At 41.2% G+C, this 13,988-nt stretch overlaps 2 protein-coding genes across 2 annotated transcripts; one reads left to right on the forward strand and one right to left on the reverse strand.

Annotated features, from left to right (window-relative positions):
• Positions 1–4,065: 4,065 nt before the first annotated feature.
• On the forward strand, positions 4,066–6,894 carry C922_04740 (transcription initiation factor TFIIH subunit 4; the record flags this gene model as incomplete). The annotated part of the gene is made up of 1 exon (XM_008820319.1): positions 4,066–6,894. One exon carries the CDS (start codon positions 4,066–4,068, stop codon positions 6,892–6,894), a length of 2,829 nt encoding a protein of 942 aa, XP_008818541.1.
• Positions 6,895–8,348: 1,454 nt separating this feature from the next.
• Positions 8,349–12,687, reverse strand: C922_04741 (hypothetical protein; the record flags this gene model as incomplete). Its single annotated transcript, XM_008820320.1, has 4 exons — positions 8,349–8,557; positions 8,733–8,918; positions 9,113–9,223; positions 9,402–12,687. 4 exons carry the CDS (start codon positions 12,685–12,687, stop codon positions 8,349–8,351), a joined length of 3,792 nt encoding a protein of 1,263 aa, XP_008818542.1.
• Between the last annotated feature and the right edge of the window lie 1,301 nt (positions 12,688–13,988).

Consider the following 13,988-nt stretch of genomic DNA (forward strand, 5'->3'; position numbering starts at 1 on the left):
ACCCGATATATATGCCTAACGCTTAGCGGACGCACACAACTGTCAGGTCAGGTGCAAAAGCAGAATATCAAATTAGTTAACATTCTAAGAGGTCACGCAATGCTGATCTGGGTCCAATGCTGACCTGAGTGCAATGCTGACCTGAGTGCAATGATGACGTGTATGCTCAGTTGAAGATACTTATGGAAAGCCTTGCTCTCTACCCCAATTGTGCTACAAAAATGTTGTGGCCTTGCTCCCAGCTGCGTAAAGGCTAATTGGGCAATGGGGGCCTTACCTACTTCCACCTCCCCTCCCCAACGATGTTATTGAAATTACATCGCATGGAGCATTCCTACCTCTTTGCCGCATACAAAACGTGTATATGTTGGCTGCACCTTTTTTTTTTCCTTCTTTATACATTTGGCGGGGACACGAGAAGTAAGCTTTTACAAATACCCCCCACCCCATATGATGTGCGGACGGGGGGAACACAATTGGAATATTTACATATATATGCATCCCCCCCGTTCCACTTCGCCTTGTGGTGACATTATTTCTCTATGACATTTTCGCAACAACCATCACGAAGGGATTAAGGGTAAAAGATAGGGTTACATCATTGTCTGGTTTCTTTTCCGTCACCCTTTAACCGTAAACTACAGCAGTTTATACCTCCCATACGATTGGCCCATTCGCACATATGTATATATATGTCATCTTCAACGGAATGGCAATCCAAAATATCCATATCGATGCAAAAAATTGATGCTTAATAAAATTGTTCCTCGAAAAAGGCTTCGTCATCTTTGACGAATACTCTCAATGTAACTTTTAAGAAGTTCACCACTTGAGTGGCGTTTCAAATTGCTACAGAAGGAATGCAAAGCGAGATTCCTTTCTAAAGTTGGGGTGTACAAAATTAGGCTGCAATAAGTTGTACATTTTTTCACTACCACGAAAAATGGTAAAGCTAAAACGACATACGTTTCCAATTATCCTCTACTATATTACAGGGTTAATTAACTACGCGGCTAAGTGGAAACTTCAAATGTTACTACCTCGTCAAAATTCTTGGAAAAGTCAATCAGGGTTAATCTAAAAATACGAACAAATCTATTTCCGATGACCAAAACTATAAAAATATCGCCAAAATAACGAGCGTAAAAAGGTGACAGTTAATTTTTGCAACAAAATATAATACATACGTATTTTTTCAAAATGCACGAAAGATGATGATATTTATTATTTTTCCAATTTTTCTACGTTTTTTCCTATAAAAATTTTGTGCAGAGGAAATTATCACTATATATTGAAAAGAAAGTTTTACCAAATTGTTATTTGGGTGAAGAAAAATTAATCTGATGGAAGAATATTTAAAAGGAATTCTCTTATATTACAGATGTTTAAGAAAAAGGGAGCTTTCGCTATTTTTAAAAAATCTTTTTTCCGAGGTGTTAAGTAATTGGGCCATATATACAAAGTGTAGAAAAAGGATTAAAAAATAAAAAAAGATCCTAACATAGAATTATTTATTTACAAGGGAAAAAATATTTTCCCGATTTTCAGCTTTATTTTAATTTTATAATTTTTTATTTCTGCTTTTTTGGCAATGAACTATGGTGCTGAAAAATAAACACCCCTGTAAAACCCCTTTAAGAATTGATAAAAAATATATAATAAAAAAGAAAGGTAAAGAAAAAAAAGATAGATCTTAATCAGAAGCAGTTTTATTTATTCGCTAAAGGCCGATGCAGTATATGAATTTTATAATCGCTAGAAAAATGATACTTGTACTGCCCATTCTTCTTCGGAGTATTTTTTCTACCTCGGACTGCTACAACGGCAGAAAAATGTCAATATTATTATATATACATTTTTTTTTTGTGTTATATATATATTTTTTTTTTAGCGTGGTTAAGTTCAGCTGGCGACAAACTCCTGATTTTTCGGCCAACGAGGGAAGAATCCCATGGAGGTCAAAATTGATCATCTATGTTTCGGATTTCCAGCAATTTCTTAAGAAGTCGAAGGAAATCGAAATATTTTCATTTATAGAGCCGCGCCTTTTCATCATCACTTTTGATAATCTGTTTATTTATAACAATAAAACATCACAAATACTATAGCAATGATCTTGACTAAGTATTCGTCGACAAAACTTTTTCTTTGACGTCAATTTTCATTAGGTATTATTTTCAACACCGAAAGTGTACCTCTCGTGGCGTACAGCAAATCTTCATAAGAATCTTCGTGAAGAGCTAGCCAAGATGCGGTGGAAAAATAAAAAAAGAAACTTTTACGTCATGGGAAAGGAAATTTCCATTTGGGTCATCCTTCACCCTTTCATTATCATATACCTTTTTAGTCATGTGTTAAAAGTTTCTATACATTTGGTTCAATCATGTGAGAAGCGCATTTTCTTACTTATGGATCAAAAATGCTTATAGTGATCCTCCCAATCCGGTGGATTATTCCCGTGGGACAAAACACAATGGGTAGCTTTTTTTTTTTTTTTTACTCATGGGTTGTGATCCAACGAAAAATGGTTAACCATCCTCCCATTTTTTTATATGAACTATTTATGTCACCTCGGATCAATTCCCTTTTTTACACAAACGGTTTATGAGAAAGAGGACCTCTGTTGGGGGCTGGAAAAGAACAGCTTCTGTTTGTTCATGTATATGATGGGGAAAACAGAAAATTTTTCATTAAGGGGAAAACTCCGCGTGGTTGAACTTACACTGTGGTGAAAAAAAAAAAATTCAACGTGTAACTTGGCGATAAAATCTTCGGCGAATGTGAATCTAAGTCATGCGACAGATATTCTGCATCATCCCGAGTGGCATTGAAAAAGGGCTTTCCTCTGGAAAAGGCCACATATTTCCATCCCACTTTCCTGCTGCGTCTAACAGCTGCGGCATCCTTCATGGATGTTACACTGTTCTACAGTTGAATGCCTTTACGAGGACACGGCTTAACGAACACTCCCGTGATGCGAGTTTTCCAAAAGAATAATAATGGCACCCCATTTTCATTCCTTCTTCACCAACAGGAGCAACCCAAGCATTTCTTTTCCAATATTGTGGGTACACGTTCTTGCAGCAGGAACAATTTTGTAAAGAGCGAAAAAATTGAAGAACAGGGTTAGGAGCATATGCTATATTCTCCATCGTGCTGCCACTTTTTTGTAATAAAAAAGAAAAAAAAACAGCTTATTCTCTTTTTTGTTGCCGCGTCAGTTTTCTTTCCTCTCCAAAAATGGTGTAAATATTGTGCACAACTTATTTTGATGAAATGTTCGATTCTTGCCCGCGCATAGATGCTTAGTATGCTAAGGGCGCTATAAAATCAAATGCTTTTCTATTAAGTAGTCTAGCTAAGCGGGAAGCTGTTGATACTTTTTCCCCTCTTGTAGCAGTTATCAGCTCCTTTGCTTATCAGCTCAGTCATTTATCCGTTCAGTTGTTTCTAATATATTTTTTTTTTCTCGCATTATCGCCGCGATCCTATTCATCCGAAATTAACACCTCTACTTGTCGTGGATCTTCGCCGACATGGCCATTTAGCTGAATAGGAAAGGGGGATGCATATGTACCACGCATGAATACGCATAAATATCCCTTCATGGACGCGCCAATCCACTGCGTTACGCGTGTAAATACGGCCACGTGCTTAACGATCTGGGACTCCCCCCCCCTAAGAGATAACTGCCAGCGCGTAAAAAATGAATGCGGTCAAAGGGAGGCAACCTTCGAGTGCGGCAATAGCGTATTTTAAAAGATTGCCATGAACAAGGGTGGAGCTGAGTACAGGAAATCAGGGCCGCTCGAGTGAACGACCACACAAGCCATGCAACCCACAGGAGCCACGCGAACCGTACGAGGTGAATAACTCCGCGGAAACGTACCCTTGGCTGCTTCACCTGGTGCTCCCCCCTGAAGTGATCGTTTCACAGGGGAGACACTCCCGGAACACGTTCCTCCATGATGCCCAACGGACCATAGAATACAGACACGCAGAACGTGACGAAACGTAACGCAACGCGCGCAGACAACACAAGCAGATATTTAGTCTCAGGCCAAAATGGTGAGGACGCGAAAAAATATCGAAAATATGGAAATTTATGACTACATGAAGGAACTGAGTGAAAAAATATGGACCTATCTTTTTGAAGATTCCCTAGCACATGAGGCAATATTACAATCCCTAAATGAGTTAGAACAAATTATCATCTCAAGGTTGCTGTTCATACAGCAGGTGGTGTCCGAAAGAGCAATGCGCTTGTGGATAAATCCAAACTTTTTAAAAAAATTAAGTGAATGCATAAAAAATTTGGTCGAAGCGAAGATTCTTGTAGAAAGCGAAACGAAAAAGGATAATTACAATCAGTACAAAATAAATGAAAAATTCAGACATACAATGCTGAACAAGATTTATAAAAATAGAGAAGACAAGATTTTTATATTTAATAATAACACGAAGGAACAAATGGAAAAAGAAAAAAATCTGCATGAAAAAAATTTATATCCCACGAAAGAAGAAATTACGAATTATGCACACATGAGGTGGAACAATTTGCTCCATTTTATTGCCTCCCCGAAATTAAGTCATATGAACATTTACATGATTTACAATAATGGCATATCCGTGGAGCAAAAACACGAGGCAGATAACCCTTCTCCTGAAGCCTTCCCAGCCAATCGAAATGACGACAAGGGGGACCCAAGCAGGAATAAAAACGTAGACAAGGCTAACTCTTCCTGTTATACCCCCTCAAGGAAAGGAAGGAAAAAGAATCAGACGGACGATGAGGAGTACCGGCCCGCTGGTTACTTCCAGTACGGGGGAACCTCTCACAGTGGGGGGAATTACGCCGTGGAGAGAGAAGAAGACAACGAGGGGGAGGACGACAATGCCGATGACAATGCAGATGACAACGAGGATTGCAACGACGACGCAGACGATGAGGGGGATACCTCAGACAATGAAGAGAACAATAGGAACGGGGAAAACCAAAACGATACGGAAAAATACGGGAAAGGGCCAAATGAAGACACCAAATATGATCAGTACGGGTACTACTACGAACAGGGTGAATCTGTTGCCCCCCCCCTAAGTGGAACCACACAGAGGCTGAATAGCCATGATGCAAATTCATATTATACCCATCATAGTAGGATAAAGAGGAAGAAGAAAAAGAAGAAGGGAGTTTATGCATACAAGCAAAATGATCTCTATTATAGGAGCTTGCAAAATGTGGAAAATGGCTACGTGGAGGAAGACAATAATGACTACTCGTTTTTCTATTCAAGTTCGAAGAAGGAAGCGCTCCCTTCGTATAGCCCATGCGATAGCCTAATCGAAGTGCTGAAGAGAAAAAACTTCATACTACAAGATGATGCGAATAGCAACAAGGCCGTGAACATGAGTCGAGAAGCCTTCTCATGGTTTCTCAAGGATATACGAAGCAGGATAATTTCCCTGGTCCTGGAATATTTGCTCATAATAGACGATGGCTACGTCACAAACGTCGCACGGGAAATTTCGACCAAATATAAGAAGGAGAATAGTAGCACAAACGCCGGTAGCGGTGGAGGAAGCTCTGAAAAGGGGGAAAGTGGCGAAAGCAATTACGGTGTCTATGCCTCCTATGCGAACCATGCCGCTTACCCAAAACACCACGAAAGTGACGTCTTCTACAACGACCAGATGCAAACAATCCATCCAGAGAAGGGAAAAAAGGATGGAAGCGGAACCCCCTGCTACGTCAGGGAAGAAAAGAAGGACCAAAAGAAGTCAGAACTGTATGTGAAGGAAACACTACTGCTAATCTTATCCATTAGTCAGTGTACCATTAGCCACCCCATATACCTCAACAATTTAACCAAGGCACAGAAGGAATTTATAAATTTTGGCATTCATATTGGTCTTTTTTTAAAGGGCAGTGAGGAATACGTCTTTGTAACTCCCTACGCGCTGCTTCTAACGATTAATAATTTGAATGTACAGAATTACGTGGCTGTCATGAACAGCCTTACACTAGAAGGCGTGTGTGAAAACGCATACAACGAGTATAGCGCGCTTGGCGAAGATGGTGTGGACAATCCTCTCCCCAGCAACAGTAGCAACGTTGGGGACACACGCAGCATAGGCATGGGCAGACATGGCCACTCTGATGGAGGGATGAAAAAGATAAGCGAAAAGTATTTTCACCACTACTCTCTATTACAAGAGGAGAGGAAGAGACACCCCACAAGTGGTACCCATCAAAATATGGACCATGCAAAACTTACACACGAATTAGCTAACCATAATTTATCCGCAGAAAAAAAAATGAATGAAAACAATAACCTCGAAATGGGGTTAATTGTACAGAGCAATTTCAAAGTGTACCTCTACACAAATTCACCATTGAAGATAAATATCTTAAGTCATTTATGTGAATTACAAGCAAGGACCCCCAACATGGTAGTAGGAATTTTGACCAGAAGGAGTGTCCTAAATGCGTACAACTCGGACATCACTGCAAATCAGATTATTAAGTTTCTGGAGTCCTATGCTCACCCGGGAAGAAGCAATTTTAAAAGCTCCATAATACCTGTCAATGTTATCACGCAACTGAAGCTGTGGGAATCGGAAAGACATCGATTAACTCTTGACGATGCCATCGTCTTTAAGTCTTTCGAAAAGGAATTCCTTCCCCCCCTGTATCAGCAAATCGTTGTCTGGGCCAATAGCAAAAATTACCTACTGCATTATACGCCATGGCCCAAAAATGCCAACTCCCCAGAATTCGACGCCTGGATGAAGTCGGAAAAGTACCTCTGCTGCATCTACGAATCGAAGAATGAAATCATCGATAAGATTAAGGAGATTAGGGAGAAGCTCATGAAGAAGCGGCAGAACGGGTAGACCAGCGGGGGACCCGTCAGAAGGAGAGGGGGAAGCAGAAGCAGAAGAAAGGGAAGAAAAAAAAAAGAAGGAAATTTTCTTGACCAATCGGCATGTAACGATATACACATGGGGAAGAAGAGATATTACCTGCGCCCCTTTTTAAAACGCCCCAGAGGGGAAAAAATACAAAATGAACTTCCATTTTGACAGAATTACAACGGGGTGAATATCCAACTTATGTGCACGGAGGAGTGGAAAATGGTGCCATCATCCGCTTGGTTGACCATACGGTGGGCAAAATGCCCCTTTGACAAGGGTGACAACCAAAGGGAAGCATCATGTATGCTTATACTATGGAATATGCCTAGGGGAATGGGAGCCTTACGCATTTCTCTCACGCAGTACGCGGTGTGCATTTTTTTTTTACGTCAACAAAGGCAAATTTGCCGCTACCCTTCGAGGTACCTCCTCCAGCTTGTCTATTTACTGAGGGGCCACACTCTTCAAAAGAAATGGTTATCCCTGTATAGCAGTGCTATTTCTTTTTTTTCCCCCTTCATCCATTTTCAAATGTTGCAATAATTAAACATACATAACGCTCTCTTTATGGGAAACGGGAAGAGACTTCCTTCTCGCGACCCTCATCCATTTTGTTATTAAGAATTCACTCGGTGGCTCGGTTTGCTTTTCATTCCTAATGGATACACCATCCGAGTGTTTCTACCTGCCCGTTTTTGTGACCATTTTTGGGAAATGCACTGGAGGATGAAAAAGCGGGGGGGAGCAGTAGCTGCCCTGCCACCTCACCGCTCAACCATGCATTTGCTTCCCCCTTCGTTCGTACCGCTGTAGCAGCGCTCAGATCGTGTTTTCCTCTTTAGTTATAAAGAGTTTATCAAAAGGGGGGCAATTATCCAAATGGATACATAGTAAATAGAGAGCAGGAGGGGGAAAATTAAAAAGGGATACTCCTCCATTCACGCAACGTGAGTAGATGTACACGCTTTTTTCTAAGCTGGTAAGTCTAACCAGAAAATGCTGTGCACTTATGTGAATTTTCGCCACAAAAATACGCAATAGGGGCAGGAAATGCACCGACCTATAAATTTCCCTCCCCCTCTTTTTTTTTTCTTCTCCAGATTGACTGTTTTTACCATATCTGTTCAACGCGCGAATCGGCATGCGACGAGTTCTTCTCCTTTTTACTCCTTGTCGGGCTCACTGGAATGCCGTTGCTAGGGGGAATGCTTCCCTGCAGCAGGTCTGGTGGTGGAAGGGAAAAAGGGGCAAAAAAAAAAATGATTCACAAATTTGCGCGCATATGGTTCGCAAAAACGACGCACTAATTCCGTGCAGCAGTCAGTGGACCCTCACCCACAGGATCACTTTCCATCACTTTGCATCACTTTGCATCAATTTGCATCACTTCGCATCACTTCGCATCATTTGGCATCACTTCGCATCACTTCGCATTAGTGGCACAAAATGGCATAAAAAAAAAAGGAGGTTACCTTGAAGTGGTCCAACAGGGGAGCAAACTCTACGTGCTTCCCTTGCCATTTAAGTAAAAATCGGAGAAATTTAAAACACCTCGTTAGTTTATTCTTCTTGGGGTCGATGTTGGAATTTTCCAAAAGTCTTTCGTCTACCTTTTCGCCACAGTCCAGGTACATTTCTAAGGCTACAAATATCGGGGAAAAAATGTACACACATATGAATGTTATGTGCAGGGGAGTGGCCCGTATATGTGCACATAACCAAGCTGAGCTTCTCCCAAGAGGAAAGGATAAAATAGATGTAGAGCGTCTACAAAATTTCTTATTCAATCCGATCGCACGACCAGAATGACAACCCACCTGATTGGTAATAATGCAAGTCGCCCTTCTTATGCTCGTTAAAAAATTTTACAAAATCTTCCATATATTGTGTCCTAACTTCTTTTAACAGCTCAATATTGTACGCAGAGTGATTTAATCCCAACAGGTCATTTAGCTTGTTCGTAATTTCTTTTCTTGCTTCCTCGCTCGCACTATCCAAACGGACTGAAAAGTAGAGGTGATAAAAAAGCCATTTTGTTAAAAGCTTGAAGTGGAAAAATCTACTGTCGCGATGAAGTAAAAAGTTTGCGGTAAAACACGCCCCCCCGTTTTTTTTTCCTTTCTTTTCTGCGTCGTCACAGCAAATGGAATAAGAAAAAAAAGGATAAAACGCTTCTCTGTAGAGGAAATATCCTAACCTGTACACAAATAATACGAAATGGCTGGGCCAAATTTATAGTTGTAGTTATGGTGCGGAAATATGGACTTCATCGTTAGAAGGGTGTCGAGCATCTGTCCGTAGTCCTGGTCTGCGTAAAAGGGGTGACACATTAGAAACATGTGCACATGTACGTTTTTCCTCATTTGAGTGGCTAAGAAGTCAGATGTTACGTCATACACAATGTGGAAAGATTGCCCACATGAAGTGGACTCATATAACAAACGACCTCCCCATCTGAATGGGCTATTTTGTATGGTGGCCCTTACCAGGTGATCTCCTCTCAATGTCGAATTTGAGCTTGTAAACAGACAAATCCACATTCGGCTGGGACAGAAACGTTTTCATATATATCATAGCATTTTGCAAGGGATCATCCTTTATATGCTCATAAATATCACTTTCATCCTGCATAGTTACATTAGCTTTAGTCTTTTTTTTACTCTTCTTATTCATATCATTTTTTTTTAATAATCCAGAATCGTGTATATGTAGTAATGCCTTGATTAACGCCTTCCCAAATTTACGATAAAATCGGCAAGAAAATATTTCGCTAGTCAGGTACAGCAGGTGCCTGTATGATCTGTAGAGCAATTTTCTCATGGTGTAATAGTAGAAGCAGATTTGATCCTCGTGGATGTCTAAGAAGTGCTTGTGGCCCATGTGCAGGTAGTGCAGTCCCCTGCTGTAGTCGTTAAATTCGTTTCTCCCTAGCATGTCGTTATCCACCAGGATGCTTCTTCGCAGGTTCAGTTTTGGCTTTTCGCCGCTTGGGTTTCGCTCCTTCACTACGTTTTCCACTTCCGCCTCCTTTCCCACTGCCGCGTGGTATTCCACTCCCGCTTCCTTTTTCACTGCCGCTTCATTTTCCGCCTTCTTCACAGCACCAAAGTCGTACAAACTGTCGGTCCCCAGACTGAGGTACCTCCCCAAGTGGACGTTCGGGTGGTTGTCAAAGTAGCTCTGCGAGATGCTATACTCCAACCAGAAGCACTGCGTCTCGTTAATGTTCTTCAGGAAATTGTTGTCCAGGGGGTTCGTAAAAATGTAGGCCATTTTTCTTGCATCCTTTATCAGTCCACACTTCAAGCAAGTTTTAATCGTCTTCGAATTTATATACCTATCGCCAATGTTTGCTAATCGGCATTCTTCCAGATGCCTGTACGCCTCTAGGTAATTTCCGTTTCGTTTGTAAATTAACCCTTTTATAAAAAGGAGCTCTTGTTTAAGCGACTCGTTCGCTTTGAAGGTAATTTTGTCTGAGCTGTCTTTGAGAAGAGTTAGCGATTCGTTTGGACAGTTTATGTAGTCATACAGCTGAGTAATGAAGGAATGAATGCAGAAGATGAAGTATTCCTTCCTTTCCTCCTCCGTTAGGGTGACTTTTTTTAAGTCAAGTTTTCTTTCTTTCTTTTCTTTCCCCTCATCGGTGCTTTTTTTCCCATTCGCCTTTTCGATTTTTCTCCCATTTTGGTCCTTATTTTCGGCCTTCTGTCCTCCGCCTAGGGGAGTGGCCATTCCAATGATGTTTTTGATTTCTTCCGTCTCGTGTAGGAAGCTGTCCACAGCATTTTTTCTGCTGCTCAATTGGGGGGTCTCTTCCGCTTCACCCCCATTTGGGATTTTTTCCAGGTGAACCTTGTCGTCACCGGTGGGGAGCTCCCCGTTCATCGCCTCGCCATTTAGGTGATCCGTCTCATATCCGTGCACAGGCATGAATTCTCGCTTTTCGGGGGTCTCCTTGGCCCATCCTTGGGTCTCCTTCCCGGGCGATTCTTCACCTTCTTGACCGAGCTCTCCCCCCAAGCAGTCGTGGCACCCTCCCACCTCGGCACAAGCAAGGCCACCACAGTCAAAGGGGGGAATGTCCCCCACGCGCTCATAATTTTCAATATATCTGTGCAGCAAAAAAAGTATTATTTTCACATTTTTGTATGTGAAGAAAGGCCTGAAATAGCTGAAAATGGTTAAGCACTTCTGAAAGCATAAACTGCGGAGTAGCTTTTCCACGTGAAAGGAAAATCTCTTTTCATTGTAAAAGTAGAGGGGAAATATTCTTAACAAATTCGAATGCTTATATTTTTTTTGCAAATTTTTAAAATAATTTTCGAAGCAGTTTTCCTCCTCCTGGTTCAGATTTTTTATTTTGTAAAAGTGGACCATATTCATGCCTTTTTCGAACTTCTTCTTATAGCAGTATGGTAAGTCCACGCCGAGTTTTTCCGACCAGTGGATAATGTTATGCGAGTAGACATCGTCCCCCTTGGTGATGTTGCTCATTTCACCTTGGATACTTTCCCTCATCGATTTGATGTATTCATCGATATTTTTCAAATGTAGGTTTTGTTTAAAATGTTTCTCATCCACCAGATTTACATTAACAAAATTGTTGAATTCAGAAAGGGTGTATACGTCATACTTTTTCATTCCCCAGTTATGACACACATAGTCATTGAGGACGTTTTTCTCCTTCCTGGCTAGCAGCTTCAAATTTCTGTTTGACCCATAAACGTCTAAAATGAATTCGTGTAACAATACCTTGGCATGTTCGTCAACATTGACCTGGTCATCCATCTTATGCTCATTTTTGTAATCGAGGAAGAACAAGCTGGAGAGTGCTCTTCTTCCTTGCTTCGATGCATCGTCTGCCTCTCCACTGCTGCCACTCCCATCAATGCCGCCATTCCCATCAAGCGTGTAACTCCTTTCCGTGTACAAAATCAACAGAAGGATGCTTAAATTCTCATAATTCAGTTCGAAGGCCTTCCTAAAATGTAAATTGGCCTGATCAAAATTCTCCTGAAATAGGTACAACAGCCCGAGCATTTTATTGTACCACAATTTGTCCAACAGCTCTTCCTCGTTTCTTTTTAGTAAGTCTAGGCACGCCCCGTAAAGCTTCCCTTCCAACAGAATTTCACACATGTAGATTATCAAATCGTGTTTTTCACTGGGGGTCAAATCGTTTCCCTTTCTTGGGTCCCGATTATCACTCCTTTTAGGGGCCAAATCCTCCTGAACCTGATTAATTATGAGAGAACATTTTTCATACTGCTTAACCAGATGAAAGGCGAAAATTAAAATGGCCTTATCCCTTACCCCCTTGACGGTATCTTTATATACATCTATCCGAAGATCTTTAAACTGCTCATACCTTCCTAGGTATAGAAGAAGGACACATGCTTCTTTCAAAGCTTTGTAGTCATAACGGTTGAGCTTCAAAGCTTTAAGGTAACATTTCAAAGCTTCATCATTATTTTTGTATATTTTGTAAAGGCATCCATACAAGTACCAGCAGAAACTGCTCGATATATTATTCACTATTCCTTCTTTGATAAGCTTAAAGGCCTCCTCTTTGTTTTTCTCATCCATGAGGTTTAAGAGGTACCCCTTCACTGCCAGGGTCTCTCCATTTTTGGGGTACTTCTTAAGTATCTGCTCGCATATTTTGAATGCCTTTTTGTGCTTCTTCAGTTCTATGAGCTGTGTCATCAGCCGGAAGTTATTCAACTCCTTATTCGTCAGCTTGTTGTTGTCCACTGCGTCCTTCTTCATTGTGCTGCGCCGTGGGAGATCAGTGAGCCCGGTTGCTCTGCCTAACGCTTTTATGTGATTGCCTCCTCACACCGCTTCGCTAGGCTTCTTCCCATACGCTGTTTTCGCTCCAGCTGGGGCAGACGCGGAAGGGGAAATTCAATGGAGGGTCCAGATATGGTATACGCCCGGGAACTACAAACGAAACGGCCAAATATGACCCCCCAATAGGCAGCCACTCCAATTGTGCTGAAGCCTGCACGACGGGCTACTCAACACTCACTTGGGTTCGAAAAAACGATTTACAAAAATGTAGAGTTATACGCGAAGGCATATGTTCGTGTAAGAATAAATATACGTGAAAACTTCTACCCCTCGTGTGACATGGCTGAATCACTCGATCGTCACTAACGATGGTTCTATCTCCTACACGAAAGGCAAACGCAAAGGTATAAAAGCGGCATTCTGGTGTACCGCGATAGAGCTTCTATCTCAAACGTATAACTAAACGTACGCATGTGTAGATGGACTTGGGTGAGGTACCACGACGTCAACACCGCAGATACATGCCGCTGCTCAAAAGGAAAATGTGAATTGGTAACATCCCGGTATTAAACCGAGTGAACGAACATAAGCATCTGCGTCGGTAAGGAAAAGAACAAAGGGGACATATATACCACATTACCAAATAATCTGAAAGGTCCTCTTCTTTTTTTTTTTTTTTTTCTTCAAACACCATGTCGGTAAAAAACAAAATGCACGTGAACCAACTGAACAAAACAATATTTAGGGAAAATTACAAACTTAAAAGAAATGCGTTAGCCCCATTTGATGCCCCCCATATCATGGTATTTTTTATTCTCAATCTTTCCGTTTGTATCTTCTTCCTCTTCTTTTTTTTTTTTTTTTTCTTCAAAATTTTGCTATAGATTAACAATATCTATATTTCGCTAAAATGAACATCTCCTTAAAAGGTATCCCATTTTTTACAAACAATTTTTTAGCTACATATGTGCCGCGTCGCTTCGTTTCGCTTCTCGTTTTTTTTCTCTTTTCCTTGTTCCATCAGGAGAAAAGGCACTCTGTTTTATATAGTTCACCATGGCATTATACTAGTTCCGCGCTTCCCCAAATTTGTGCATACCGAAAGGAAGGCGGCAAAGAGTTGCTCCGTTTGTTCCACCACACTACGGCCTCTGTGTTTGCCCAAATCTGACTCCCTCCCCGGGAAGGCTAAAAAGTTGGCGACCTCGCACTGAGCAAACCATGTCCATAGCGCCCACGTGGATTCTATGATCTATCAAGCTCTATTTTTTCTTTCA

Source organism: Plasmodium inui (genome assembly GCF_000524495.1).
Source record: "Plasmodium inui San Antonio 1 unplaced genomic scaffold supercont1.28, whole genome shotgun sequence".
NCBI lineage: Eukaryota > Apicomplexa > Aconoidasida > Haemosporida > Plasmodiidae > Plasmodium > Plasmodium inui.